Below are 26826 nucleotides of genomic sequence, written 5' to 3' on the forward strand. Positions count from 1 at the left end.
CAGAAATGTACATTACTGCTGTGGTTTTCTTCAGGTTCTGGCTTGCTGCTGCTTAAAACAAGTCCATGAGTCATAACCACTGAAGTTTCCATACATACTGGACTTCAAATAGTTCAAAAGAATAGAAGCCTTAAAGCTGGGCACAAATAAAACAGGTCATGATGTATATTTATGTGTATGGTCTACTGAATTATTCTGGCTTCTTCATAATCGGAAAACTTTCACAGAGGGTTGCTTGTAACTGAAGGTGATTCAGAAGGCATTTGGGGGTGAGGCGCCGAGATGTGAACGGTGCTGTAAGAGTGACTCGTCTAATTTCAATAGCGATCTGCAGTGTGAGTATCAGATGTGTGCTGGTTTTATTCCCTCTGTTCTATCTGATAAACTCAACTTTTTGTTCCATTTTACGTTGTTTCATCCTCTGTTTTTGTGTCCTTATATGAGATATATACTGTTTTTACGATGAGTTAGTGTAATAGAACATCCAGTTCACTCATCTCAGAGTTGGTGGGATCAGTTAAAACCCAGAATTAAAGCCAGTGATTCACACATACTAACAATATTTTAATGTTTGTCTCTGTGGCATAAAGTACTATTGTAAATACAGAACTTGCGAATTTTGTGTATTTTTCCTTTCCTTTCCTTATAGTGTCAGTTTCTGTTCATCCCAGCGTCACATATTAAGAGTTAGTTGGATTGGGGATGAAACAGAACTGGAAAATGTTTCTGGATCAGCTGAGAAGGTACCAGAGGGCTGCAATATTGCAGCTTGTTTTACATCAACGTGAACAATTATACTGAAACACGAACTGTAACACTCAGGTTTGCCCCAAGTTCAGCACCAGTGCCAGTCCCAGTACCAGTCCAAAGACCAGGACTAGTCATTCCTTGCCCTCATAAACACATATTCATCATCCACAACAATTAAAGTTTGACCACAAGTAACTGAAACAATGATTAAAATGTTTGTGTGAATACCTGTTTTTGTTACCTACTGGGGACCCTCTCTGGTACAAACTAAGCTTACCAGGAACCTAGTCCTCATGGGAACCACAGAAACTTAATACTGCTAAAAATAAAAAAAGAAATAAAAAATTTAAAAAAGAAATAAAGGACAGATACACAATGATATATAGTTATACCCTAACAATTCAACTCTCATCTGCAGTGAGAGAGGAGAGCAGGTTTCAACTTCTTGTGAGGTTTGTCAGTTTGAGTTGGTTTTGTTGAATTTATTTCATTACTGGCAGCACGGTGGTGCAGTGGTCAGCACTGTCGCCTCACAGCAAGAAGGTTCCAGGTTCGAGCCCCTGCTCAAACACGGGATCTTTCTGTGTGAGTCTGCATGTTCTCCCTGTTCCTGTGTGGGTTCTCTCTGGTACTCCAGCTTCCTCCCACAGTCCAAAGACATCAAGAGAGGACGAGGCTGATTGATACTCTAAATTGACTGTAGGTGTGACTGTGAGTGTGAATGGTTGTCTGTCTCTATGTGTTGGCCCTGTGATGGACTGGTGACCTGTCCAGGGTGAACCCCACCTCTCACCTGAAGGCTGCTGGGATAGACTCCAGCCCCCCCCCCCTTTACCTTTAATAGGATTAACAGTAGAAAATGGATGGATGGATATTTTTATTATCATTATATATTCCTACTCATGACTGCTGACCTGATTTCAACATGCCTTTTAAAGCTGCAAACAAATCTAAAAAAAAAAAAAATCAACTTGATTCTCAAAGACACAGCTTTCATTTCATTTGCTAGTCTAAATGTACAGATCTATCTCTACTTCTGCCAAACAATCTCTCTATCGTGCCAACATACTGTATTAACCTGCAGTGAACTCAGATGAGTTTACCCATTTCTCAACCAGGAACTCAGATAGCACGCCCCATTAGAATGTGTCACTCTTAATCTGTGTGACCTTTGGTCCCTTTGGAAGCAAAGTACACGATCAGGATGGAAAGAGCTAAGCACTGATCAGCCCCTCTGAAACGGAGTAAGTAAGTCTCTCCCGTTCAGGTCAGTCCATTCCACTATGTTGGCCTTTGTCTTCCTAGCACTCTGCCTTTTATTCATCTGTGTTCAATCCATATTCCGGAGGCCCAAGAGTTTCCCACCGGGACCTACTCCCCTGCCGTTCCTTGGGAATATTCTGTGCTTGAGCCTGAAGAACCCCCTAGATGACTTTGAGCAGGTTGGAAAAGACTTAAATATTTAGCTGTCACACTATTAGTTGTTCGCCAAAAAAAAAAAGAAAAAAAAGAAAAGAAATTCTTCTGACCGTCATTCCTCTTTTGTTGACTGTAATTGTGTAATATTTCCAAGAAAAGTTACTATGTCATTTCACTTTGATTTTTTTTTTATTTTTTTTAACTGATGATTGGTTTTGAAACCCAGAGGTAATAATGTCAAGTCACTCTGCACCCAAAGGGGCTTTTGTCCTCTCCCTCAGAATGCAGGACATCTTATGGTGCGATGGAACCGTTGAAGGGCTTGGGTTACTCATGTCATGCTTTCATGCCATTGTGTAACATTTCTGCACAGAGTTGACAGCCTGTGTGCACTTTGGCTAAACACAGCTGGTATCTCCCGTACAGGCTGGGCTCTTTGAGGCTCAAAACTGCGAATCATGTGTTTTCAAATCATGGATGGTAGAGAGTCTAGGCTTGGGTCCTCAGTGTCCTTGAAAAAATTCCGTACAGCAGCTACCTGCATGCCTTCATAACACAAATTATAGGAAAAAGTTGTTGTTCTTGTCTTGTTGTTGTTTTGCTCTTTTTCATGCCACCACGACACTCATGTCTGTCTGTCCTGCCCATTCATGAAAATACGATGTCTCAGGCAGACAACATCCAATTTAATGTTGCTCATGGAAGTGTCAACACACCAAACACATTTTTTGGCCATAGATACAGAATTCATAGACTGTAACTAAGGGTTAAAATGGTGGCTTTTTTTTAGAAGGTCAAAGGTCAGATTTGCTTCAAAATCAAAATATTATTTGAAAACCCTTTTCTGGCCCTTATTTCATAACTTTGGGACTGAGGAGACACACTGATAGCCCATTAATTCACCTTGACTCTGGATGCTGTTTTGGTGGTTATGCAGTAATTCTAGTTAACTCCACCACAGAGGTTATATTTTCCCCCGTGTCTGTTGTTTTATTCACTTCTCTTGCCATCTGGGGATACGAGGGAGTATCAGTTAAACTTTGGCCCAGATGCATTGACCCTGGCTTGGGTAGAGAAATGCTCATGACAACGTGCCCTTCTAGTTTAAACATAATATTGAGGTGTGATATATGACAAGCTGTCTTGTTTGTCTCAGCTGAGGAAGCAATATGGAAATGTCTACAGTCTCTACCTGGGGAAAAGACCAGCTGTTGTCATCAGCGGACTTCAGGCCCTGAAGGAGGCTTTGGTTACCAAGGCAACGGATTTTGCTGGACGACCCCAAGACCTTTATGTCAATGACACCACCGACAGAAAAGGTAAGACATTCATGAGCAGTCAGAGAGAGAAGAAGAGGTCACATTAGGTTCCAGAATAGGGATACCCCCCCCCCCCCCATTTTATTTTTATGATTGTTTTCTTGGTACACAATGGATTAAGTTTCGAGTCTCAAATACGTCGTTTGTTGATTTAAGGTGTGGTGCAGTCTTGCCTCTTACAAAAAATAATGCATAATTCATCACAGCACCTGTTCAACAAGCATGCATTTTCATAAATGTAATGTCATGGTACCTTTGGAGTCTCCTTCACAAACATAGCATGCATTTAAAGCTGATGGCAAATTGCCATGAACACAGTCAAATAAAAGCTGACTGCATACGAGGAGTAAATTAGGTTCATCAGTCTGTATGTCTTTTTGTGTCAGTATTTAAATCATCAGCGGAGCGTCATTTATTGTGTTCCTCTGCGTTTCTTTCAGCCTATAAAGCTGCTAATGAAATAAAAAGAGTTCAGCCATCATAGTGTTGTGGAAGGTTTTATCACCGTAACATCTACACAAGAGGGGGGTTTACACGCGCTGTTTGCAGGACACGTGTCACAGCATGCTGGGAAATAGTGAAAATAACATCAGCTCCTGTCCTGCACCTTTGTAGCAGGCTCCTCTCTTTAAATGTTGTGATGTTTTCGAACAGTTTTGTGCCCTTAGCTATCACGGTCGAGGGCCCACTGTAACAGACTTGATGTGACCTTGTGTTTTTACAGCCTGTTTTAATTTTTATGTACTCTGATTACATTTAATGTATTATAAAATAAAGCTAGTGCATATGAAGTGCACATATCCGAAAACACAAGTCAAAATTCATGAAAGTATTGTGGAGGGAAGCTCATGTATTCGTGTGTGTGAGCTCTGGAATCTTGCGTGAGGAAACTGTGTTAGACTCCCAGTGTGTTCTCCTCGTAGGAGTGATTCTGGCAGATTACGGCTCTAGTTGGAGGGAACATCGACGCTTTGCACTGATGACTTTGAGAAACTTTGGCCTGGGGAAACAGTCCATGGAGGACAGGATTCTGGGAGAATTACAATACGTCATGAAAACCCTCGAAGAGAGCATTGGTATGTCAAACATGGGTCGCCAAATACAGTGTGCGTGTGTGTGTGTGTGTGTGTGTGTGTGTGTGTGTGTGTGTGTGTGTTACGCGTGCGTACGCGTGTGTGCGTGTGCATTGCTCTATTGTTTCTGTAATGTTGTTGTTATGTCTTTACCAGGCACAACCTTCAGTCCTCAGCTTATGTTTCACAACGCATCCTCCAACATCATCTGCCAAGTTCTCTTTGGGAAGCGTTACAGCTATGATAATGACTTCATCAAAGTGATTGTTGAGTGCTTCACTGAGAATGCCAAGTTAGCAAATGGACCCTGGGCGATGGTGAGTTTTTATAAAATAACAAGATAAAAGTCTGCAGATGCACCAGCAGCTCTGTGATATTTACACTGATTCTGGTTTTCCATTGCTGGTCTAATTGTTACCATGTACGCCGTGTTAGTATGCAGCTTGTTAATAAGTACTGAAGAAATAGTACAGCAAAGGCTGATGTGGATTTGAGTTAATTACACTTCATCCAGAGGTAATCATGAACGTGTGCATCATTTGGTATCTCCTGCATCTTCTTCCTTGAATGTCTTCAAAAAATGCCCTGAATTTGAGTGGTGGACAGTAACAAAGTAAAAAAAAAAAAAAAAAAAAGCATTTTTTTTAGTATCTGTTATTATTTGTTTCTTTGGAAATGTTTGACTTGCAGTCCACTGCACTACAAATATTGTATTTTTGATTCCACCATATTTTTATGAAGGTTTTCTTAGCCCCTGCACTTGATTCACTTCTAGTAGGTGGATTCAGAGAGCTACACGGTTCTGCAAATTCATTGCGACAAACAAAGCAGCAACGTATTGATAATTTATTTTTTTAAATGTAATTTTGGGGGGATTTTTTTTTTAAATCAAGTACTCAGTCGTTAAGCTCAAGTGAAATTTTGGCTGTGCAACTTCTGCTTGTTGTGGAGAAACATTGGCCCAGGACTTTGACTGAAGCACTCATGTTGTTTACACATAAGCCAACAATACCACCCCTGCCACTCCGCTAGCACAGCTCAGAACACAGCTCAGAACACAGCTCAGAACACAGCTCAGAACACAGCTCAGAACACAGCTCAGAAGAATCATGTAGCTGAAGAGTTGAGGTCTTGGTTGCCACTCACAGCTCTTCAGTGGTCCCTTGATTTAGTGTATTTGTCAGTGACACCCTTTGGGTGATCAGATATTTCCACAGGAGGGAGATGAACAAGAAAAGTCTCCCACCCCTACTGGATTCCAAGCAATGATTTGTCTTACTTTAACTTTACAGCTGTACGACTCCTTTCCCATGATTCGTAAACTGCCGCTACCCTTCACCAAGGCTTTTAAGAATGTTGAGGTAAGTTAATATAGGGTCAGGAGATTTATTGTATTTGTTATTCATTAAAAATTAGACATCTTAAATCCAAGATTGAACATTGAGAATGTCGAGAACATCTCATACGATGACCTTTGAATTAATAAACTCTGAATGTTTCCTTGGGTTTTGTAGAAGTGCCAGAAAATTGCAACACGCTGGGTTACTGATCACAAGGAAACGAGAATCTCTGGAGAGCCACGAGACTTTGTTGACTGCTATCTGGATGAAATGGAAAAGGTTTGTGTGTGTGTGTGTGTGTGTGTGTGTGTGTGTGTGTGTGTGTGTGTGTGTGTGTGTGTGTGTGTGTGTGTTCTTGTACTTGCTACATATTAAGGACTAGAATTCGTATTTCACCAACAAAGTGAGGACATTTTTGGAAAGTGAGGACATTTTAGCAGGTCCTCACATCTTCAAAGGGCCGTTTGAAGGTCAAGACTTGGTTTTAGGGTTGAGGTTAGAATCAGGTTCAGGTGAAGTTTAGGGTCAAGGTCAAGGTCAGGCAGTCAGTTGAGATGGTTAGGGTTAGGGTGAGGGGCTAGGGAATGCATTATATCAATGAAAGTCCTCACAAAGACATAAGTACAAGGATATGTGTGTGTGTGTGTGTGTGTGTGTGTGTGTGTGTGTGTGTGTGTGTGTGTGTGTGTGTGAAAATATCATTTCATTTCTTGTTTGCTTGTTTTCTCCAGAGGGGTGATGATGGTTCTACGTTTACAGAGAAACAACTCAAGATGTACTCTCTAGATCTTCACTTCGCTGGGACTGACACCACCTCCAACACCCTACTGACTGGTTTCCTTTATTTAATGACCCACCCACACATACAAGGTATTTCCCCATGCGTAAAAACCGCTAGAATACCGACAGCATTGCTTCGTACCTTCTGCTAGTCAATTCCTCACTGTGTCATTGCCTTCCCAGAGCGTTGCCAGCAGGAGATAGACAAGGTGTTGGAGGGGAAGGATCATGTCACTTTTGAAGACAGACATGACATGCCATACATGCAGGTAAATCAGCAGGATTGATGATAGCGGTCAGCTGTAGCTAAACCTCTGATTGCTGGTTTACTCTTTCTGCTGTTGCAAGTCAGTGATTCTGTAATTGAAAATCTCTCTTAATACAGGCTGTGATCCACGAAGTGCAAAGGGTCGCCAACACTGTGCCTCTGAGCGTCTTCCACTGTACGACAAAAGACACGGAGCTTATGGGATTTTCTATTCCCAGGGTAAGGAGCAACTGGTGTTACAGGGATAAGGTTCAACAAAACAGCAATGTAGTGAAGGGAATAAATGACAGAAATGGACTTTATCTTTCAATTTCAGCTACTGACTCTCAGAAATGGTACTGTCAGTAATGAAATCCTTCTCCTCAGGGTACAATGATCATCCCTAATCTGACCTCCGTGCTGCATGAGGAGGGACAGTGGAAATCCCCTCATGAATTCAACCCTGAAAACTTCCTCAATGACAAGGGAGAGTTTGTTAAACCAGAGGCTTTCATGCCTTTCTCTGCAGGTATGAGAGCAAAAAAAAAGATGCTTCACATCTACAGCGCTTCAGACACGGCTGTTGTCTCACATCGCTCTCTCTCTCTCTTTCTCTCTCTCCTTCTCTCAGGTCCTAGGATGTGTCTTGGTGAGGGTCTGGCCCGTATGGAGCTCTTCCTCATCACGGTCACTCTGCTGAGGAAATTTAAATTCATCTGGCCTGAGGATGCAGGAGAGCCGGACTACAGCCCGGTCTTCGGGGTCACTCTTACTCCCAAACCTTATCAAATGAAGATCCAACTCAGAACGCAGCAGTAAAGGTGTTCTGCAGACACACATCGGAAATCATCACGAGTGGCATTGTTCTTCAAACCTGTAGGATGTGAATATATAAGAGTGCATGTCAAAGTGTGTCCAACACATATAGAGGTATGAATTACAGGACGCCTACACAGAGGGACAACGTAATCCTCAGACCCTCCGACTTATCAACAGGCACTGACAATTACGACACAGAGGACCGACTTTGCCATGGACGGTTGCCCTGCATGATTATATTGCAGCTGTTCATAGCGTTGTCATTCAATACTGAGAGGATTTCAATTATATTCCTCCCTATCGATCGTCTCGACCCAAACCGCAAGTAAACTGCGCTCGGGTTGACAAATACTGGAGTATTTCTTTAAGGGTATAGAAAGAATGCAAATCCAGCTGGGTGTCATGAAAACATGGTTCGAGAGTTTTGAACGAGAACGGGGTCTGAAAGATGCACCGCGGCAAAAATGATTCCAAGGTTGCTGCACTTGACCACCGGGATTGAGAGACATAGAAAGGAGAGAGCAAGTAGACAGAGCCACAGTTTTGAAGCCTGGAGTTTGGCATTTTGGCACAACACCACCTTGACTTTTTTTGTTTTCTTGTTTTTTCAATACTGATATACATGCCTCTGTCCCAAACCGTAACCTTCCTCACATTTTATTCTATAAAGTCGGTGTCATGCAATGATGAAAATGTATCATGAAATGTGAAACTAGCACTCGAAACTATTAATGTATTAGCAAAATGCTTACAGAGGCTATAAATTGAGTGAGTGAGTGGGTCATTGTCTCATGAACTTCTTTACAGTTGACTGCAGTCGCCTCCTGCTGGCCATTGGACAGAATGCACGTTTCAGGCATTTCCACGGCCTGTGAGAGAAATACAGTAATTGCTGTACGATGATGTGTTCCGTGACGTTCTTTGACAGCCAGTTTATTTTTTTTAATTTGTTGTTTTAACATCAAACATATAATGTCATGTTATTTTAATAATGTGCATTTTTAGCTTCATAAATAAACCAATAAATTTCAACAGCATCTTGTCATGTTATGTCATATATTTGAACTAAAAGCTTATAAATATAATAATATTGAATAGAGGGGTGACATCTGCAGCTTTAAGATGTTGACGATGGCTTCAAAAAAGACTGGAATCTATTCTTAACTAGCATGTGACACTGTTCTGAATATAACTTTGTGCTTTTTAAACATCTCAGAATATCCTGACACCAAATGTAATCTCTGTGGTTAAAAGGAGCATTTTATTGGTGCATGCATTTTATCTTTACATAACTGTATTTCCAAGCTGACACCGAACATGAACGATGGTTGTTTCTGCTTTCTACAGTTCCATAGAAACGCTGTAATTCAAATAAAGTGGGATTTTAATCACGGTGTGAGAGAGAGTTGAAATAACAACCATGTTTGGAGATAAAAAGGTTAAACTAATGAGCGCATATCTAAATTCTGAGTAGAGCTGCTTTGAAAACTATTTGATGAGCTTGAGGCCATGAGGGAGAGTAGACTACACCGCTGAACTTGAAAAGATTTTCTTTCTCATTTAATCCATCTCGGATTGTTTTAGATTGGATGTCCTATTTTTTCAGGCTGGCCAGTGAATATAATCAGAATTCTTTCACAGTGATTTCAAACATTCAGTACAAACGTGACCATGGAGCTGTTGTTTTTTTTTTATATAGCCCACGTGCAGTGCCTTAATAACCCACCAGGGGACCCTAGACCACACTTTAGGGGACACTGACTTCCAACACAATGTGTCTACTTTACTTACCAATCGGGAAATCTTGTGTTCTAATGATATCGCTGTTTGTTGCGGCATCAGTTCACTAAAACCTTGAACATGCTGGGGTGATGTCACTGACCACCATGAAGGCATCAGGTATCATGATACTGAGTCTGTCACCTGGCACACAGTCACTCTGATCCATACACTGTCCAGTTTAAGCAGCAGCCTTTGGATGGCTGGACACTGGTGTATTATTGAAGCTTTTGTGTGGATGCTGTATTGTTTTACTGGGTGGTCTCTTGATTGTCCGCGGGAGGCCAGGGGATGAGTGTGTGTGTGTGTGTGTGTGTGTGTGTGTGTGTGTGTGTGTGTGTGTGAGTGAGTGAGTGGGGTGGGGTGCCTGGCCTTGAATGGTGTGTGTGTGTGTGTGTGTGTGTGTGTGTGTGTGTGTGTGTGTGTGTGTGTGTGTGTGTGTGTGTGTGTGTGCTGACATGGGCCTTCTGGGATGACATTCAGTTGGATGACAAAGATGAGAGGAGTGGAGTGAGAGACGAGTGCAGAAGAGGAAAAAGAAACGGAAAGAACCACAAATACAAACAGCAGGAGGATTCTATAAATCAGAAAAGACGACAACAGTTTGACTGAAATGGAATCAAAGAGACTCAGACAAACTTGGGATTATCAGTAACGGACCAGCACAAGTGGAGTTTCTCAAACATGGACTAATCTGGGAGTCAACACACACACACACACGCGCACACACACACACACACACACACACACACACACACACACACACACACACACACACGCTCACACACACATTCAGTGTCCTGTTGTGGACGGTCTTGGCAGCAGTGGACAGGGGTCAGTATGCAGGAGTCTCCAGGTGCCATGGGTGTAGATGGCAGCTACACCAGCAACGTTCCAGCCTTCCTCACCAAGCTGTGGACCCTGGTGGAGGATCCAGACACCAACCATCTCATCTGCTGGAGAGCGCAGTGAGTCCCAGTGCAGTTGAAACTCTGAAAATTGGGCTTTAAATGATAAGAATGAGAGCGTTTTTGATCATCCCTCTGTGCCTTTTTTTAACTACAGTATTTAAAAAAAAAATCTCTGAGAATCAAACATTACACAACTAAACGAACATTAAACAAACAAATATATGGTCCATTTTGCACCCAAAGTTTTTTTTTAACCATATAAACCTGAAGTGATAATTAAAGGGTTTGTTTTGTTTTTGTCTTTTATAATAAATTCTCTCAAAAACAGCTTCCTCCTGCATCGCTGATTTGTGAATCCAAAATGTAGTAGGAGCCCGCTACGTACTTATCTTGAAGCTACTGGCCCCCCATGGCCTGCAACTGCTGTCACCAGCACATCGGTCCAAAAATGCCGGTTTATAAACTGTGAAGCATTTCGTCCAGTATAATACATATCTTCTTTGTCCAGCTTTATGCTCAATAACATGACAATCACTTTGACTTTAGCCAAAAATTAACAAACTATAACTATAACTATAACTCTATAACTATATAACTATAGCTCAGTGTTACCAACTTGCCCTGCGATGCAAGTGGTGTTATTTGTTCATGTTTGACTCAAATCAAATGTTTGTGGATAATGAAGCATGTAGCTGGATAAAGAAGACAAATCCTTGAGAGTTTGTAATCTGACATTTTTGGACAGTTGTGTTGTTGTTCGCTGCTAGCTGCCATTAGCTTCAAGCTAAATTATACATGGATGATTCTGCGCTGTGGAGTTACAAAGAAGTGACGCAGGAGAGAAAAATTGTATATTTGTGAGCTCGAGTCACCTATTTGTGACTAATCAACAGGCTAAATGCTTCTTTTTTGATACAAAATAAATGTATTTGTGTAATGAAAGGCTTACTGTGTAGTCTGGCTTACGCTTTGGCTACTTTACCTAAATCAAGAGTAGAATACGCCCAAATAGAGTCACATGATATAAAAGTGGCAAGACTTGACCAATTTTTTCAAGTTTTATTACATATTATCTCAGAAATCCACATTGAATCCACCTTTCTGCTGAGATATTGATAATCTTAATTATTCTGGTTTAAAGCATCCCAATCCCACACATCAAGGGCCCTGTTATTTGGGGTTAATCTGATTATTAATTTGGATCAGAGCTTGAAAATGTGAGGGAAAACTTTTTTTTTTTTCCCTTTTTGGAGCAGTTTAATGTGGTTCAGATCAAAATCTGGTTGTAAACATTTATATCGCCCCATTATCTAACGCATTCTGTGGAAGATAAAGGTCCTACAGATTCACCGTTTCACCCCTAGTAGGATTCAACAGGCATTACAAATAGTTGGTGTATTACTGATTAATGAACCATTTATTGGTGGCATTTTGCAAACCATTAACCAGCCATGACCGTGAAAACTTTAATGAGGTAATTTGGTGCCACAGTTGCATCTCCGGTGTGGATGATCTCCCCTTTTCAAACCTTGTAATATTTTCACATCATATTCTAAATGAATGTCAATAGCACTGTGACTCAGACAAAAAAAGGAGAGCATACGTTGTTGGGCTTTGTGTTTACAGTGATTGTGAGTGTCAGCGTGACACAAAGATGAGGCCGCAGTGACGAGCGCACAGCTGTTCTCCACTCCTTCACTGAGACACAGACAGATGTTGTCCCAACCCATGACATCTATAGTTAGACTGTGCAGCATCAGCTGTTGCATTGTGACATTATTAGTCAGCTCGTGACTGCCCAGCTAAGTAGCTGTGTTATTTTATTACAATAGTCTAAACTTTATTGATGCGATGCCTGTTAGCAGTTGCTCCGATTAGATATCATGCCTAGTGCAGTTTTTAGACCCAAACAGAACCAGTGTGATGTGGGAAAAGAAAATGTGAGACATGAGTCAATGGATCCTGTACTTTCATCTCTTCCCAGAGCCACTTGTCACGGGGATGAGATCAGGAAGTTAGCATCATTAGCATCACAAATGACTACAGAAAAGTTTCTGAGATTTACACATTCTGTTCAGCAAGCTAATCTTCAAGAATGAAAAGCACTTTTATGATTATTCAAATGTAAATGAAAGGCTGACGTTGTGCTATGAATAAGTTAAAGTAAACCTCACAGGCGCAGAGCATCCACATCACCGCATGAAGCTTCGCACTTCAGCAGGATGTTTAATGCTCTCCACAACATCTGTGGGCCATTTAGCTGTGCCTGTTAGCAACCACATTTTTAACCACATGGCAGCTTTAATATTCATAAGTAAAGTATTTTCAGATGTATTTCATGTCATAGAATGGAACGTAAAATATCTTAATCTCGTGTGAACCATGTTATTGTTTTATATTCTCAAACCCTAATCAAAAATCCCATTTGCCTTTAAGACAAGGGAACAGGACATTCAACACTGCGACAGACGCCAGCAACTTTGTTTCTTGCAGCATTTTAAAGGGAATAAAAGCAGTATTTTTTTGGTCATTCTTTATTTGGCCCTCATATAATGAGATTAACAAATCAAATAGCTGCAGAGGACCTCTTAAAAGGGGCAAAATTATTAAAAATGAAGTCTGTTCAGCATTATCTATGATCAAGTGTTCGAGCCAAAAATTCTGGTTGTGTTTACAGTCTGAGATCTCATCATTCTTCAGGCATGCTGTTAGCTAATTCTTCCTCCCTCACCATGCTCTCTATTTCAGACTGGGACTAGTTTCCATGTGTTTGACCAGGGACGCTTTGCCAAGGAAGTTCTGCCAAAGTACTTCAAACACAATAATATGGCAAGCTTCGTTCGACAGCTCAACATGTGTGAGTCTTCTCTTCTCTTCTCTTCTCTTCTCTTCTCTTCTCTTCTCTTCTCTTCTCTTCTCTTCTCTTCTCTTCTCTTCTCTTCTCTTCTCTTCTCTTCTCTATATTCCGATGTCATGACTTTTCTATTGTCTGTGTCCAGATGGTTTCCGAAAGGTGGTGAATATTGAGCAAAGTGGACTGGTGAAACCAGAGAGAGATGATACCGAGTTCCAACATCTGTACTTCCTTCAGGGACATGAACATATGCTGGAACACATCAAGAGAAAGGTACACACACACACACACACACACACACACACACACACACACACACACACACACACACACATATCAAAAAGAAATGCATGCATGCACAGTATCTCAAAGACAAAGGATACCTTGACCACACTACATTTTGGGTTTACATTTCTCTCAGTCATCACTTCTCCTAACAGGCCCTGTCAAAGCTTATAATCCTACTCCAGGGGTCAGTGGGTCAGAGATGCATGTGCTGTACCTGAAACTGTCCATCAATGTGTGTTCAGGTATCAATCGTGAAGAGCGAGGAGACCAAGGTGCGCCAGGAGGACCTCAGTAAGCTGCTGTATGAAGTCCAGCTCCTCAGAACACAACAGGACAACATGGAGTGTCAGATGCAGGACATGAAACAGTGAGTGGAGATGTTTCGTGCTTGTGTGTCTGTGGGTGCAGCTGTGATTTACCTGCCTGGGTAACTGATAACAGCATGGGGATGGTTTCAGTTTGCAGCATGCTTGGAAATCTTGTTTGTTTTGTTGTTAATTTTACGTTTTAGCAGGTTCAATTTCTTTACACCCAATTGCTACCAAGGTAGCAGTGAGAAAGCTATTTAACCCCTCGAGAAGTTAAAGGTATGAAACAAGACAAGGTGAGCATTCAGGCCATGCAGTCTCACGGGCTGAAGATCAAATTAGGGTTTAAAACCTGAATTATTTTGGATAATGTTGGAACACATGGTGAGCAGTCTTCAAGTATGTTGCTACAGTTTGCTACAGTCTCTGTCTTTGCCGTCAATTCATCAGTTAGAACTTGGAGGTGACCAGGTACATTTTTGTTCAGTTAAACTGTCCATCAGTATCACATGTGAAGGCTGACAAAGACTCCAGCTGAATAAATAAAATCAGCATGGCTAAAGAATGCCAAGTACAGTCAATTGTCTGTCTGTTCCTCCTCTGGCTGTGTTGGAACAAATCAGCCAGTGAGTTTTTCTCTAGAGGTTATTGTTGCTGAAATGGCTGCTGTGTGTTCATTGTGTGGCGGAGCTGCTTTGTGCTCAGTATTGTGTGCTAATGAGAGGAGAGAATGTTCACCTGCTCACCTGACTAACACACACTCATGCGCGCACACATACACACACGCACGCTCACACACGCAACCACACACAAACACACACATACACGCACACGGACCGTTAGCAACTGTTACGGTGCTCTAAGAAAGGAGGACATGTGACACTTGAATAAAGCCCAAGTTTTTTTGACCTAAACAAAGACTGACATTATACGTATAAGAAAAGAGACGACTGTCTTCAAAGTTATTTCCAAATTATCTTATTTGACCCAATATAGGAAATATATATATATATATATATATATATATATATATATATATATATATATATACATATATATATATATATAAGAAATTTGAAAACAAACTAAATATTACAAAAGGGGAAATTCAGTTTAAAATCAGTGGGGAATTCTCTTAGAATATCATATAACATGTATGCTTTTACTCTTTTGAGCAGTTTTAAGAATTACGAGCAATATCCGATTTTTGGGAATGATTTTAAGATTCCGTTCTTGTGAACACAGAAGACAAAACTATTCTTGTTACTGTTATTGTTGTTGTTATTATTATCAGTATTAGGAGCAGTATATGTCATTCAGGATCAATTGATACACCTTGCATCCCTTTTTAATGATTTAAACTCCAACTCAACTCTATTACTGAATGTTCAAAACCACTGATTAACATTATACGACATAAATGCTCATAATCATGTGGAGACTGGGCGCACAAAGCAAAGATATCCTGTTTGTGTTTTGGTTCTGCAGTGCTACTGAGCTCCGGCTGATGTGTTTTCATTTACTGCCAATAATAGTTTTTTCTTTGTTTTGTTTGTTTTTTGTTGTCTTCCGATTTCTCCAAAAGTTCATCCGTTCATGTACCTCTCAGAAAGTGTGTAAGACAATCTTCAAACACTGACCAGCGCGCCCCACTGTGTCACTCTGCTCTCGGAGCACAGTATTATTTTACACCAAACCAAAGTGCCATCAAACTGTGAGGCACTCAAAATAACGATGAAAAATAAAAGAGTCTTCTATTCAGCTAAAGAGCTGAATGCACGCTCTTTTGCTGGAGAACTCCACTTGTTGACGCTGTGACTCATGACCACATCGAGGCACCGTACTCATTTCAATTTGACCAGGTGGAAATGAAACCATTTAAAACGTGTCAAATTGTTCTACGCAGGATGTTTTTGGTTCTCCTCTCCTCCTGACCTTCCCATCATTTTTTTTTCTCGTCCTCCCTGTTCGCAGGCAGAATGAGGTTCTGTGGAGAGAAGTGGTGTCACTGAGACAGAACCACACACAGCAGCAGAAAGTCATGAACAAGGTCAGTGTCACAATGCACACATTTAAAGTTGCTCCTCTTGCTCTTTCTGCTCTAAAGCTTCATAAACTCTAGTTGGAGCCTACGGGCGAGTGAGTGTTGAGTCCATGTCTAATGTGCTCTTCTGTGTCTGCGTGCTCGAACTAAAGCCCTTCGTGAATTTGACCAGAACCAGACACATGGTCAGTAATAACAATACAAGTAGCAGCGGTGTTAATTTCACTGAGCAAAATCAAGCCAAAATTTTTCGCTGACAACCTTTTTCAGATTTTGACAGCTAAAAGACTAAAATGAATAATTCTCAAAGCACCAAAACAACAGCCGGACTCAAATAATTACAGTTTTCTACAACTAATGAGATAAAACCAAAGGCAATTCAAACTTGATTAAAGAGAAACAGAAAGGCAAACTGGGCCATTTATTACAAGACTAAAACGAGATTAAATTAAACTGGAGAGCACAGACAGAGAGAGCTTACCTCCGGTCAGGGCAACTTTTCTCAGGCTCTTATTGAAGTGGCCATGAGCGGACCCCCACTCCCCCCTCCTCCCACGGTGTGACCGTTCTAGTCTTGAGGGAAGGTGATACCTGGTAATATGTGTATTACGCATGATGGAGCAGACTCGTGCGGCAGGCTAATGTCACTTCCTGTGTTGGCAGTGCTAGACAACACACACTAACATAAATTCGAACGCTGCTCATCACGTGAAGACATAACAGTTTCAATTGTCATTCAAATGATATTTGTCACGTCATGCTTACTTTTCTAACCACTAAAGAGCTGATCATGTAAGTCCAGTTAGTACAATTTCCTGTTCTATGGTCCATATGTCAAATTGGCCACCTCGCCACGGAAACGGTAACAAAAATCCAAATCCGAGCTGGATCTGGTCAACCCACATGAACGAGTACATCAATGTGTAAAAAGCGTGCTTCCTGGTGCCAGTAGGTGGCGATATGACTAATCTGCCCTTAAACTGAAGGGCACTTCCTTGCTTCATTCTCAAACACCCCACCGCCTCATAGTTTTTGCATAATCCTGCTGACAGATAAACAGACGGAAAGAGGTTTAAAGAAGAAACAGCAATCAATCTGTGACTGGCAAGCAAACGAGAAACGGTCTGGTAACCTCCTGGTGCAGTAATACTTTTTTACAACTTCACTAAGTTCTACAACTGATCCAAACTGCCAGAGAACTGCAATTGTGAGAAATTTCAGATAATTTCCACTTCAGGTGTCATTCATGGAGTTTTTATTTTTGAAATAGGTCCATTATGCCATTTTCATGACACACAAAAAGGTCACTGTTGTTCTCATGTGCTAAGCTGTTCAACTTCAAAAACCATTGTGTTCAATATGATCCAGTGCTCTCATCGGTTCAACGTTTGCAGCAGATGAAAAGCTTCCAAAAGAGATCGGAAACATTGATTCTATTGACAATTCCTGACAAATTAGAGGGAAGAATTGTGTGCATGTGGGCACGTGTGTGTGTGTGTGTGTGTGTGTGTGTGTGCGTGCGTGAAGAGGTTGCTGATTCATGCTGTGCTATTTTCTTTCATTGCCAGCTGATTCAGTTTCTGTTCAGCCAGATGCAGTCCAATACACCCAGCACTGTGAGCCTGAAGAGAAAACTGTGAGTACATGCACACGCACGTACACAAGTGAACACCCTCATACACACACACACACACACACACACACGCATACACACACACACACACACACACACACATACACACACACAAATACACACACGCAGGGGAGCTATCAACAAAAGTGAGACAAACAGGGCCACAGCGGGGCAGAGGGAAGGGCTGGCTCAGCTGACAAACTGAACAATCTAACTCAACAAGCTCTGTGAATGGAGACAAGTGCTGAATCAGTCAGTCACACACACACACACACACACACACACACACACACACACACACACACACACACACACACACACACACACACACATATTCGCCCACAGTGAAGGCAGAGCAGAGTGCATGACCCTGCTACAGCCTGTGTGTGAAAATGCTGGTTCAGCTTTGCTGCTGAGTGGGAACGCCCGACATAAGAAAGGAAAGGCACGCTGGATCACAAAAGTTCCAAAGAAATGTGTGTTTCAGGGTCAGTGGGGCAAAGGCGCAATCATGCCTCATGGTTACCTGGTAGTTTACAACATTTTGGACACCATAACTAGAAAATAAACTTTATTTCCTGTTTGACCTTACAAAGGCTAACATGCCCTGAAAAATGAAAGTGTCATAAAAAATGGAAAATATGTTTATCTTAGTAGATGAATAGACCCGTCGAATAACTCTCGTGGTAGCTGCCATGACTGCAGATGTGTGACTGACTGAGTCCTCCTCATGTCTCCAGGCCCTTGATGTTGGACGATGGCTCTATCAGCCCTCCTGCCTCCAAGTTCAGCCATAGTAACACAATGGAGTCCATGCATGAGCCCTTTTACATCCAGTCGGTGAGAAAATGTTCAATTGTTACACATCCTCACTCATGAGTTGTTTTGTTTTTTTACCCATTAAACATTAATTTAACCTATAACAAAATCTGCGTAACAGAAGGTGTCAGGAAAACATTCCTGCCTGTAAAACTAAATTCAGAGCTAAATTATGCTCTGTAGTGAACAAGAACACCTGACAAAAGTTGAGAAAAAAAGATGCCTCGAAGTCTTTGACGTCTGTAAGCATGTGACCACGGAAACACGCAACTCCTTCCTCCCCGAAACTGAGGTTCCTACCAGACGATTAGCGTTCCGCAGGCGTTCTCAGAGACATGCTGTCATTTGACTGTAATGGGTGATAAACTACTGAGCTGCTGACCCTCCACATTCAGCTCAGATGGTGCTGGCAGCTATCAACTCTGTGGTTATTGGCTGCTCTTTTAAAGTGCTCGGATTTATTGACTCTTAACATTTATATTTGAAGCCATTTATGTTTTAGTACACACCATTCCTGATGCAGCTTTACCTCCAGACATTTATTCAAGTGCAAATTAAAACGCAGTAAAAACATTGCATATCCACAAGATTATAGGAGATATATAAATCTTTGGCATCGCACTGCTACCATCTGTCTAGTTGTTATTATTATTTTATATCAACCAGTGGCAGACTTTGGAAAGCGTTAACACGGCGAATATCGACCTTTGACCGACGCATGCAGAAATTTGTTGCATTTTCAAATAAAGGTTACTTGACGACCTTCTCATTGAAACAAACTCACAAAACTTCATCTGCAGGGGTAAAATCCGTTGTTTATTTTGAAGTGTGACATGTTTTGAAGCAGCAGGGCTTCCTTCATCAGAGAACGTGTGATAAATGAAGTCGTTTGATCTGCCTTCATAAGGTGGTCCTGCGTTTCCAATGAGCTTTATTGCACGCAACAAATCAAACTGACTGACTGCATTTGTTGCTGTGATGAATAATTTGATTTCAGTTCAACTGAAAAGGATGGTTTACGTCTTTTGGCTTAATTTGGGTTTCATTATGGTACATTAGCATGTTGATCTTTCATCACTACAAGGGCCTATTCTCTTCTTTTTTCCCCATCATCCATCTTCAAGCCGCCCAGTTATGCCTGAGTACCAAAAACACTATAATTTTCTGTTGGCCACTCTGCATGCACAACCCTCCCCCTCTAAATTGATTCAAGTTGTGGCCTGTGGGTCATTTTTTTAAACCAGCCAGGCCACCATGAAAACTCCTGGTGCTCAGCCAGATATGAACACTAGAGGGAGGCAGAGCTTGATGACAGCTTTGGTCAGCTGAAGCCGTGGTGTGTATGAGAGGCTGTACAGTCCTCATAACTGAGGTGTAGTCATTTGGGTTTTTGGTTTTTGGGTTAAGTATTTCTTTAGTGACAGGATGTTTAACAATCACCCTCAATATGTTTTGAGGCAGACCCTTAAATGTAACGTCTTCATTTAAGGGTCTGCCTCAAAACATATTGAGGGTGATTGTTAAACATCCTGTCACTAAAGAAATACTTAACCCAAAAAGCGCTTTTATTTTTTTTGCCTCTGTAAGGTGCTCACAAAAATGCGTCTTGAACCCAAAATGATGTTTTTCACCTCCTGCATCATTTCTTTATGATTCCAGAATCCAGGAAGAGCAAGCCAAGTATATTTAGCTGAACGCTAACTATGACTTATGGCTAGCAGCCGCAAAACTTCACTCAAGCAGCATCCAGTATATTCGCTGTCCTCTTCGTCTGGCAGAATGCTTAGTAACAAATATACTTTGATTTGACCAAATAAACTCTCACCCCTCAGAATCAGGGCTCCATCACAGTTGAGCACAACCTGCTAGTGCGTTCAGTTGAACTACTCGTGTCCGCGGTTGCCCAGAACCAGTAGTTTGGTAGTTGGTTTGTTTATAGCTCAAATCAAAGAGGTTGTCCTTTACTTGCTTGACTTGACTTTGTAGCATGTAACGTGTTTTTTGGGCAGTTTTGCCGCTGTTAGCCTTGAGCCACCTTAAGCTTCAGGCTAAATATACATGGCTTGCTCTTTCTGCGGGGGTTTTTTTCGGGGGGGGGGGGGTGGTGGTGGTGGTGAATTATCACTTTAATCTGTTATGATGGTTGTCTAAAGATATACTTACATGATGAAGGAAAAGCTTTCTGCAGCTTTTTTTTTTGAACTTCTTAGGCTGACACTACTCGTCTGTGTGTTTCAGGGAGACAAAGTGCGTTTGTCTCACATTAATGTTATGTGACCATGTAGTTACCTTAAATAGACTGCACCACACCACTGAGACAGAAGATGCTGTCATTCAGCAGCAGCTGCTTAATTTTTTAAGCGGTTTCGTCTATTGGGAAAGCTTCTGCCTCATTCAGTTATGCACTATATTGAACTGAATTACCAAGCTGCTGTTGCTTCAAACGTGAGACAAGCGAGCTACGTTTAGCTTTGGCTAAGGCAAGCCTGTTAGCTACTTCAGCCGTAAAGCTGTTACTCTGCGGGGGAGCAGTCAGTGTGACAGGGGGTTGTGTGGTCTGAAACACTAAACCAAAACTGGAAAAACAAAATAAAGTACAGCCAGCTTCCACTGAAGCAGCTTGACTTTGGTTTTGGTTTCTGGTTATGCGCTGTTTTAATAGAATTATACATTTATGTGATCTATAACATGGTATGGAAAAATAAAAATGACGATAAAAACGGTGCAGCCTGTAAGTTTGCCATCTTTCACTCCTTCTCTTATTCTGCCACAAAAAATATTTTATCTTTAGATTTTGTGCCTCCTCCTGGCAGGAGAGATGTCTGAGCGAGACCTTCCTGCACGAATAAGGGATGAATGGATAAATATATAGAATATCAAGAAGAGAGTCAGTATAGACCCGGGTCATCGCCGTCTTCTCCTCTTCCTCCTCAGCCATCCAGTGATGCTGCCTCTTGCTCCACCAGTGGGCTGACAGGAGGACCAATCATATCGGATGTTACTGACATGTCCCAAGCCAGCATGGCTCTCCAGATGCAGCCCGATGAGACCAGGTGAGTACTGTCAATAAAAGTAGGCTGAAATGTGGCAGAGGAGGTTGTTTTTTCACTCACTCTAGACTCTGAAGGTTCCATCTTACTGACAGTGACATGTGGGGGAGGTTTGTTAGCTGCATCTTTGACTCTGGCGTCTCCTAACAGGGAGAAGTGCCTGATGCTCATCAAAGAGGAGCCTGTGAGTCCAGGGGTGAGAGGAGGAGGGAAAGGAAGCAGTGTTGGGGGGGGAGACACCGTAGCATTGACCTCTTCCTGTGAAGTGTGCTCCTCAGAACCTCCCGTCCTCCCAGTTGCTATGGTCCAGTCTGTTCTGGAGGGGAGGGGCTCAACGGCCTCAATGGTGGAGAGGAGGAGTAAGAGACCAGCCCTGGACAGGTAGGAGCTTACCCTGATGTATGAAATTATGAGCGAGCAGGTGATCCATCTATGGTCAGCTGTTACATCATAGTCTGTCTGTGTGTGTGTGTGTGTGTGTGTGTGTGTGTGTGTGTGTGTGTGTGTGTGTGTGTGTGTGTGTGTGTGTGTGAGTAGAGTGGAGGTTTCAGATGCAGTGGAAAATGTGGATATGAGCCTGGAAGAGCTGCAGCAGCTTCTCCTGAGGAGTCATCAGCAGAGTACTGTGGAAGCTGGGACGAGTGCTGTTATGGATGTGAGTACCACACACACACACACACACACACACACACACACACACACACACACACACACACACACACACACTGAAATTTGAAACTGGTAGTAGTATTTCCTTCAGCCTAGACATTGACTGATTGATCGACCACATTCTTGCTCTAACCCAGACGTTGTTCCCCTGTTTCTGCTTCAGCCCTTCAGTTTAAGCCTGCCTCTGACTGAGTGGAACTTCACAGAGATGGAGTCCAACCTCAAATCAGTAAGTGTGACAGTTGTGTGCGGGTGGTGTGTGACCCTCACCCACTGGGGTGCATGACCCTCACCCACTGGGGTGCATGACCCTCACCCACTGGGCGCTGTGACGGCAGACCTTCAGCTCGAATGCTTTGTTAACTTCCCAAGTTAAAATACTGCTCATAACCTATACTATATTAGCATTAGCTGTTTATAATTTAGAATTATACTGTTGGAGAAGCGAACTTGTGACTGAAAGCTAAATCTGTGTGAGTGTGTGTGTGTGTGTGTGTGTGTGTGTGTGTGTGTGTGTCTATATATATATATATGTTTGATTAATTGTATATATGTATATGATTCGTTGTAATCTGGCTCAGTTAAACACTGCACACTGACCCTGAACATACACACTGGACTTTTCAGAATTATCAGATGCTCCAAACCTTCACTGTGGCTAAGAGAGCGGCACCATCCGGCAAGACAAGTTATAATTGTATCAACTGCTGCAAAGTAAACTAAAGTATAGAATTAATTCAATAAAACATCTGTAGTTCCATTGTCAGCGAGTCCATTGCTAAACTGTTGTGCTAACATGAAAAAAAAAAAATCTCCATGTAATTCATGGCCAGTTTTCTAGCCACTTGACATCGAGAAGCCATGGAGGCTGTTCATGTCTCACTACATTGTGTACTGTAAATAGGTTTTCAGGCTATTTATTTGTCACTCTTGAAACCTCCTTCACAAAAAGCTTCACACTGCTCTTCTCCAAACAAGACTTCATAAACTGATTTCAGGTCCTTGTATAATGCAGTGACAGTCAGGTCAGCCGTGGCCTCCCTCCTTCCATCATGACTCACTGACTGATCACGTGTGGAGACACAGCTGCGCTCTCGTCTCATTAAGGGGAACTTTAGCTTTTCCTTTTCCAGGAATTGGTGGCAAACACCTTTGGTATTAGCAACAAGCGTGTTTTCCATCCACGGCACCGCCATGTTTCAGTGCTTGATACGTCTTTATCGTGACATTGACTTGCTCACCAGTTTGTCGTCAGTGTATAGAAATAAACAAACTGGGGGAGTCACATGACTGGTCACATGACTGGTTTGAATGGGGTGACATTTCTCAGGAGTTGAGATAGAGTGGCTGCTTAGTTACTGGTTTAATCCAGAAATTCCATGTCTGAGTGTGTACTGCAGGGACATGACTTGAATGGTGTGAATTTAACCACAGCAAAGGACTTGTTAGGGACTCGGTTACTTCTTGAGACCAGCTCGTGACTTGCACAGGACTTGCTCTGGGCTGCAAAAATGCAGTGAGACTTGATAGATCACGTAACTCATATTCTTATGCTGTGTAACAGGCCTTTAACTTCCCGCTGTGAGGTTGCAAGACAACCGGATGAAATTTCAAGGAACCACATGACATTTCCAATATGCAATCACTCATGAAACCAAAACTTTCTTACTTTAACTTGTATATCAACTTTCTTGATATGCAAATGATGTGAGTTAATAAAAAAAAATCGCATCATTGAAAGCATGCTTTCTGTCACTATACAAACTTGTATTAATATGTGCTATTTAACATTCACAACAGCATTACTAATAATAGTGTGTATGTGTGTGTGTGTGTGTGTGTGTGTGTGTGTGTGTGTGTTTCTTAACAGTACATGTTCCAGAACCAGGAAGCTGAGGCTTTTCCAGCCTCTGCCTGCGAGGAACAGTGATTGATCTGTGCTGTGGACTTAGCAGTGGAAGGTAAACATGTCCAGACTCATATATTTGTGAAGTGATGAGCAGTCAAACGGCAGGAGCATAAGCTAATCCCACAGTGCTATCATGCCACAAGGCTAAGAGTGGTGGTTTTGTTTTGGTTCATGTAAATACTTCCAAAGTAAGTCCTAAACACGTCTGTAATCTCAGGACCGTTTGTTCTTGCTGAAGGTTGAGACAGTTCGTCACGTCACACATACGTGTGTCGTCTCGCTTTGCCACCTGCTAGCAACCAACATTTTTAACACAAACAACAAGAAATTCAAGAACAGGCTTTTGACTGACACATTTTATGATATAGAATAAAATTTAAATCAGGAATTCAAAATTCAAAAACAAATTTCCAAATCACATTGATTTTGAACCAAATGACGGCCAGGAGTAATGCGGGATGCAAGCTAACCTTTTGGAAAACTCTAGCATAGTTAGATTGATCCACTTTAAAATAAAAAAAAACATGCCACTCTATTATCTAAACTGTAAAGGAATTGCAGTTTTTGACAACTTTTTTTTTTTTTTTTTTGCTGAATTATTCATTGTTTATTTGATTGGGACTATTTTCAGCAGTGGTTTTATACACATTTACTAATGAGTATTCCAAAATGAAGTACACTGAGTCAAAACCAACGATGCCATCCTTGTCTCCTCAGGCCACAGGAGCTTCCGATCCCTCATTCCACTCTGCATGCGTTTGATCCCACGGCCCTGCCAGGCTGTTTATTACACGTGACTTTCCTTTCCTTTCTTTCTTCCACATACCTACAGAATGCAGTAATGAAAAAGCCTGTACAGAATAATGTGGATTTTTCTTTCATCAAGACTCCGATATTAAGCCAGCTGGATGCAGACGGTGCATTCTTGGCTCCAGCACTTTAGTCTGTGTGTGAGAGGGAGTTCCTGCTTGTGGAAGTGACTTTTTCCTTCCCATACAAAAATCTATTTCACATGTATAAAGTTGAATATTTTTATCATTTTATTCTTTATTTTATTCTTTTTATCTTATTCTTTAAAACATATAATAATGTACTTGTTCTGAAAAGCAAACCTTGGCAAAATTGTCGCTGTGAAAAAAAACAAAACACATCTTGGGGGGCAATGTAGCATACAATACGAGTTATGTGATTTTTTATTTTTTTTTCCAGTCTGTGTAAGGCTGTAGGACATTTACCAGCTCCTCAGAAACACATTTGAACTGATTTTAAATGTGCTTGGATAAATGAAAGTTTCCTCAAACAGAAGTACGGATTCAAGCCACTCGAAAAATCTACTGAGAAACATTTTGTTTTCAAGTGGGACTTGATAGGAGGTTTGACACACTTCAACACCCTCTCATGTATCTTTGCACAGCCTGCCTGACATGTAGCCAGAGACTTTCTTCTCTTCTGTCCATTTAAATGTGAGGTTTTAAGGATATATTAAAAGAGACTTCTCATTTGACAAAAACAAAAACAAAAAAACCCCAAAAAAAACAAAAAAAAACAAAAAAAGAAAAAACAACAATGCATTTTTGCACAATCTGTATCACTACTTACATACAGTCATGACGATCGATCATTTATTTTTTGTTTGTAAATGGCCAATATTCCACACCTGCGCGTCAAAAAAAAAAAAAGAGACTCTGGCTGTAATGGCAGGGTTTAACCAAACCAGATCAAACAATGAGGTGCTGCCTTTCAGTCTCGCCGGTCTTTCAAAAGAATTTCCTTCAGGTGGACTGTGTTTCAACAAATGTATGGTGAGGTGGTTAATTGAGCATTTAATCTGGTATATCCAAACAAAAAAACAAGTTTATTATCTGAACAGTTAAAAATCTCAATAATTCATATATATATAATGCCTATCAGTGTAAATATTACTCCTTAGCACTGGTTACTAGCAACTTTTTATTGGTTAATTTAGTGCTAATATACGTATGGGAAACTTCCTGAAGATGATATGAATTGTGCAATACTGTACAGAACTGTGAGAACTCACAAAATTGCAATACATGGATGACCATAGGAATGTAGGAAACAGCGACTGTGAGTGGTGGGCTGGAACACACCGCAGTAAGATGCACGGCAGAAGGATCATGTTCGCATGTTCGTTCTGGAAGACCTGCTAGCTTTTTACACAGAGTAGGACCAAAGTGATCTGAAGCAACTGAGTGAAGAGCTGTTAGGTCTGTATATTCCTGGAGAAGATGCAGGGAAGCCGTTTGCATTAGCTTTTAGAGGAGAATTAAGAACTGCATCATCTCAGTGAGACTGAGTCATAATTTTACACGACAACGACTTACAGTGATGGTGATTTTGTGATTTCCAATGAAGAATTCAAAGAAATCTGATAACAGAACGATGCAGGAATACATCCTAAACCTGGAAATAAGTCAGCCTTGTTCTCAGAGGCAATGGGTTCTTTTGGTTAAATGTCTGAAATAAGTTCTGTGCTAAACAAAAGCTGAAGATAATTTTGACATTTTGCTCTCCGGCATAAAATACATCAGTAATACCACGGTTGCTAATTTTGAAGCTTTCACGTGTCTTTAAAAAGGCGCTGGCTAACCAGAGGCAAATCCAGACAACAAACATTTCGAAGGATATTAAATGTCACCATGCCGACCAAGAAGAAAGACAAAGCAAGAAGCTTAGTTGTAGTGACTTTGAAGTTATGCGTCCATAGTGTAGTTACTTTTTAGCATAACATTCGCTTTATCCTTTTAGCGATTGCATTTACGCTTCAAAAATGATCAAAGTAGTGTCCACTTGT

The 26826-nt window shown here is 41.4% G+C and overlaps 2 protein-coding genes across 2 annotated transcripts; both read left to right on the top strand.

Moving 5' to 3' along the window:
• The first annotated feature begins 1932 nt into the window (after positions 1 to 1932).
• On the top strand, positions 1933 to 9037 carry LOC147258580 (cytochrome P450 2F2-like). Its single transcript, XM_086208502.1, has 11 exons — positions 1933 to 2192; positions 3326 to 3488; positions 4412 to 4564; positions 4718 to 4878; positions 5854 to 5922; positions 6076 to 6180; positions 6633 to 6771; positions 6865 to 6950; positions 7067 to 7168; positions 7316 to 7457; positions 7560 to 9037. The coding sequence occupies exons 1-11, from the start codon at positions 2034 to 2036 to the stop codon at positions 7745 to 7747; spliced, it is 1467 nt and encodes a 488-aa protein (XP_086064628.1). The 5' UTR covers positions 1933 to 2033; the 3' UTR covers positions 7748 to 9037.
• A 1329-nt stretch (positions 9038 to 10366) lies between these two features.
• Positions 10367 to 25179, top strand: hsf4 (heat shock transcription factor 4). The gene is given in 13 exon segments (XM_086208503.1): positions 10367 to 10498; positions 13186 to 13294; positions 13437 to 13564; positions 13822 to 13946; positions 15862 to 15937; positions 17500 to 17567; positions 18305 to 18404; positions 21318 to 21436; positions 21584 to 21814; positions 21971 to 22088; positions 22266 to 22331; positions 23973 to 24063; positions 24729 to 25179. Coding segments are annotated over 12 exon segments (1332 nt in total). The 3' UTR covers positions 24033 to 24063; positions 24729 to 25179.
• Positions 25180 to 26826: the final 1647 nt, after the last annotated feature.

Source organism: Aulostomus chinensis, chromosome 7 (genome assembly GCF_037954235.1).
Source record: "Aulostomus chinensis isolate RoL2024-O1b breed Wild chromosome 7, RoL_Achi_v1.0, whole genome shotgun sequence".
NCBI lineage: Eukaryota > Metazoa > Chordata > Actinopteri > Syngnathiformes > Aulostomidae > Aulostomus > Aulostomus chinensis.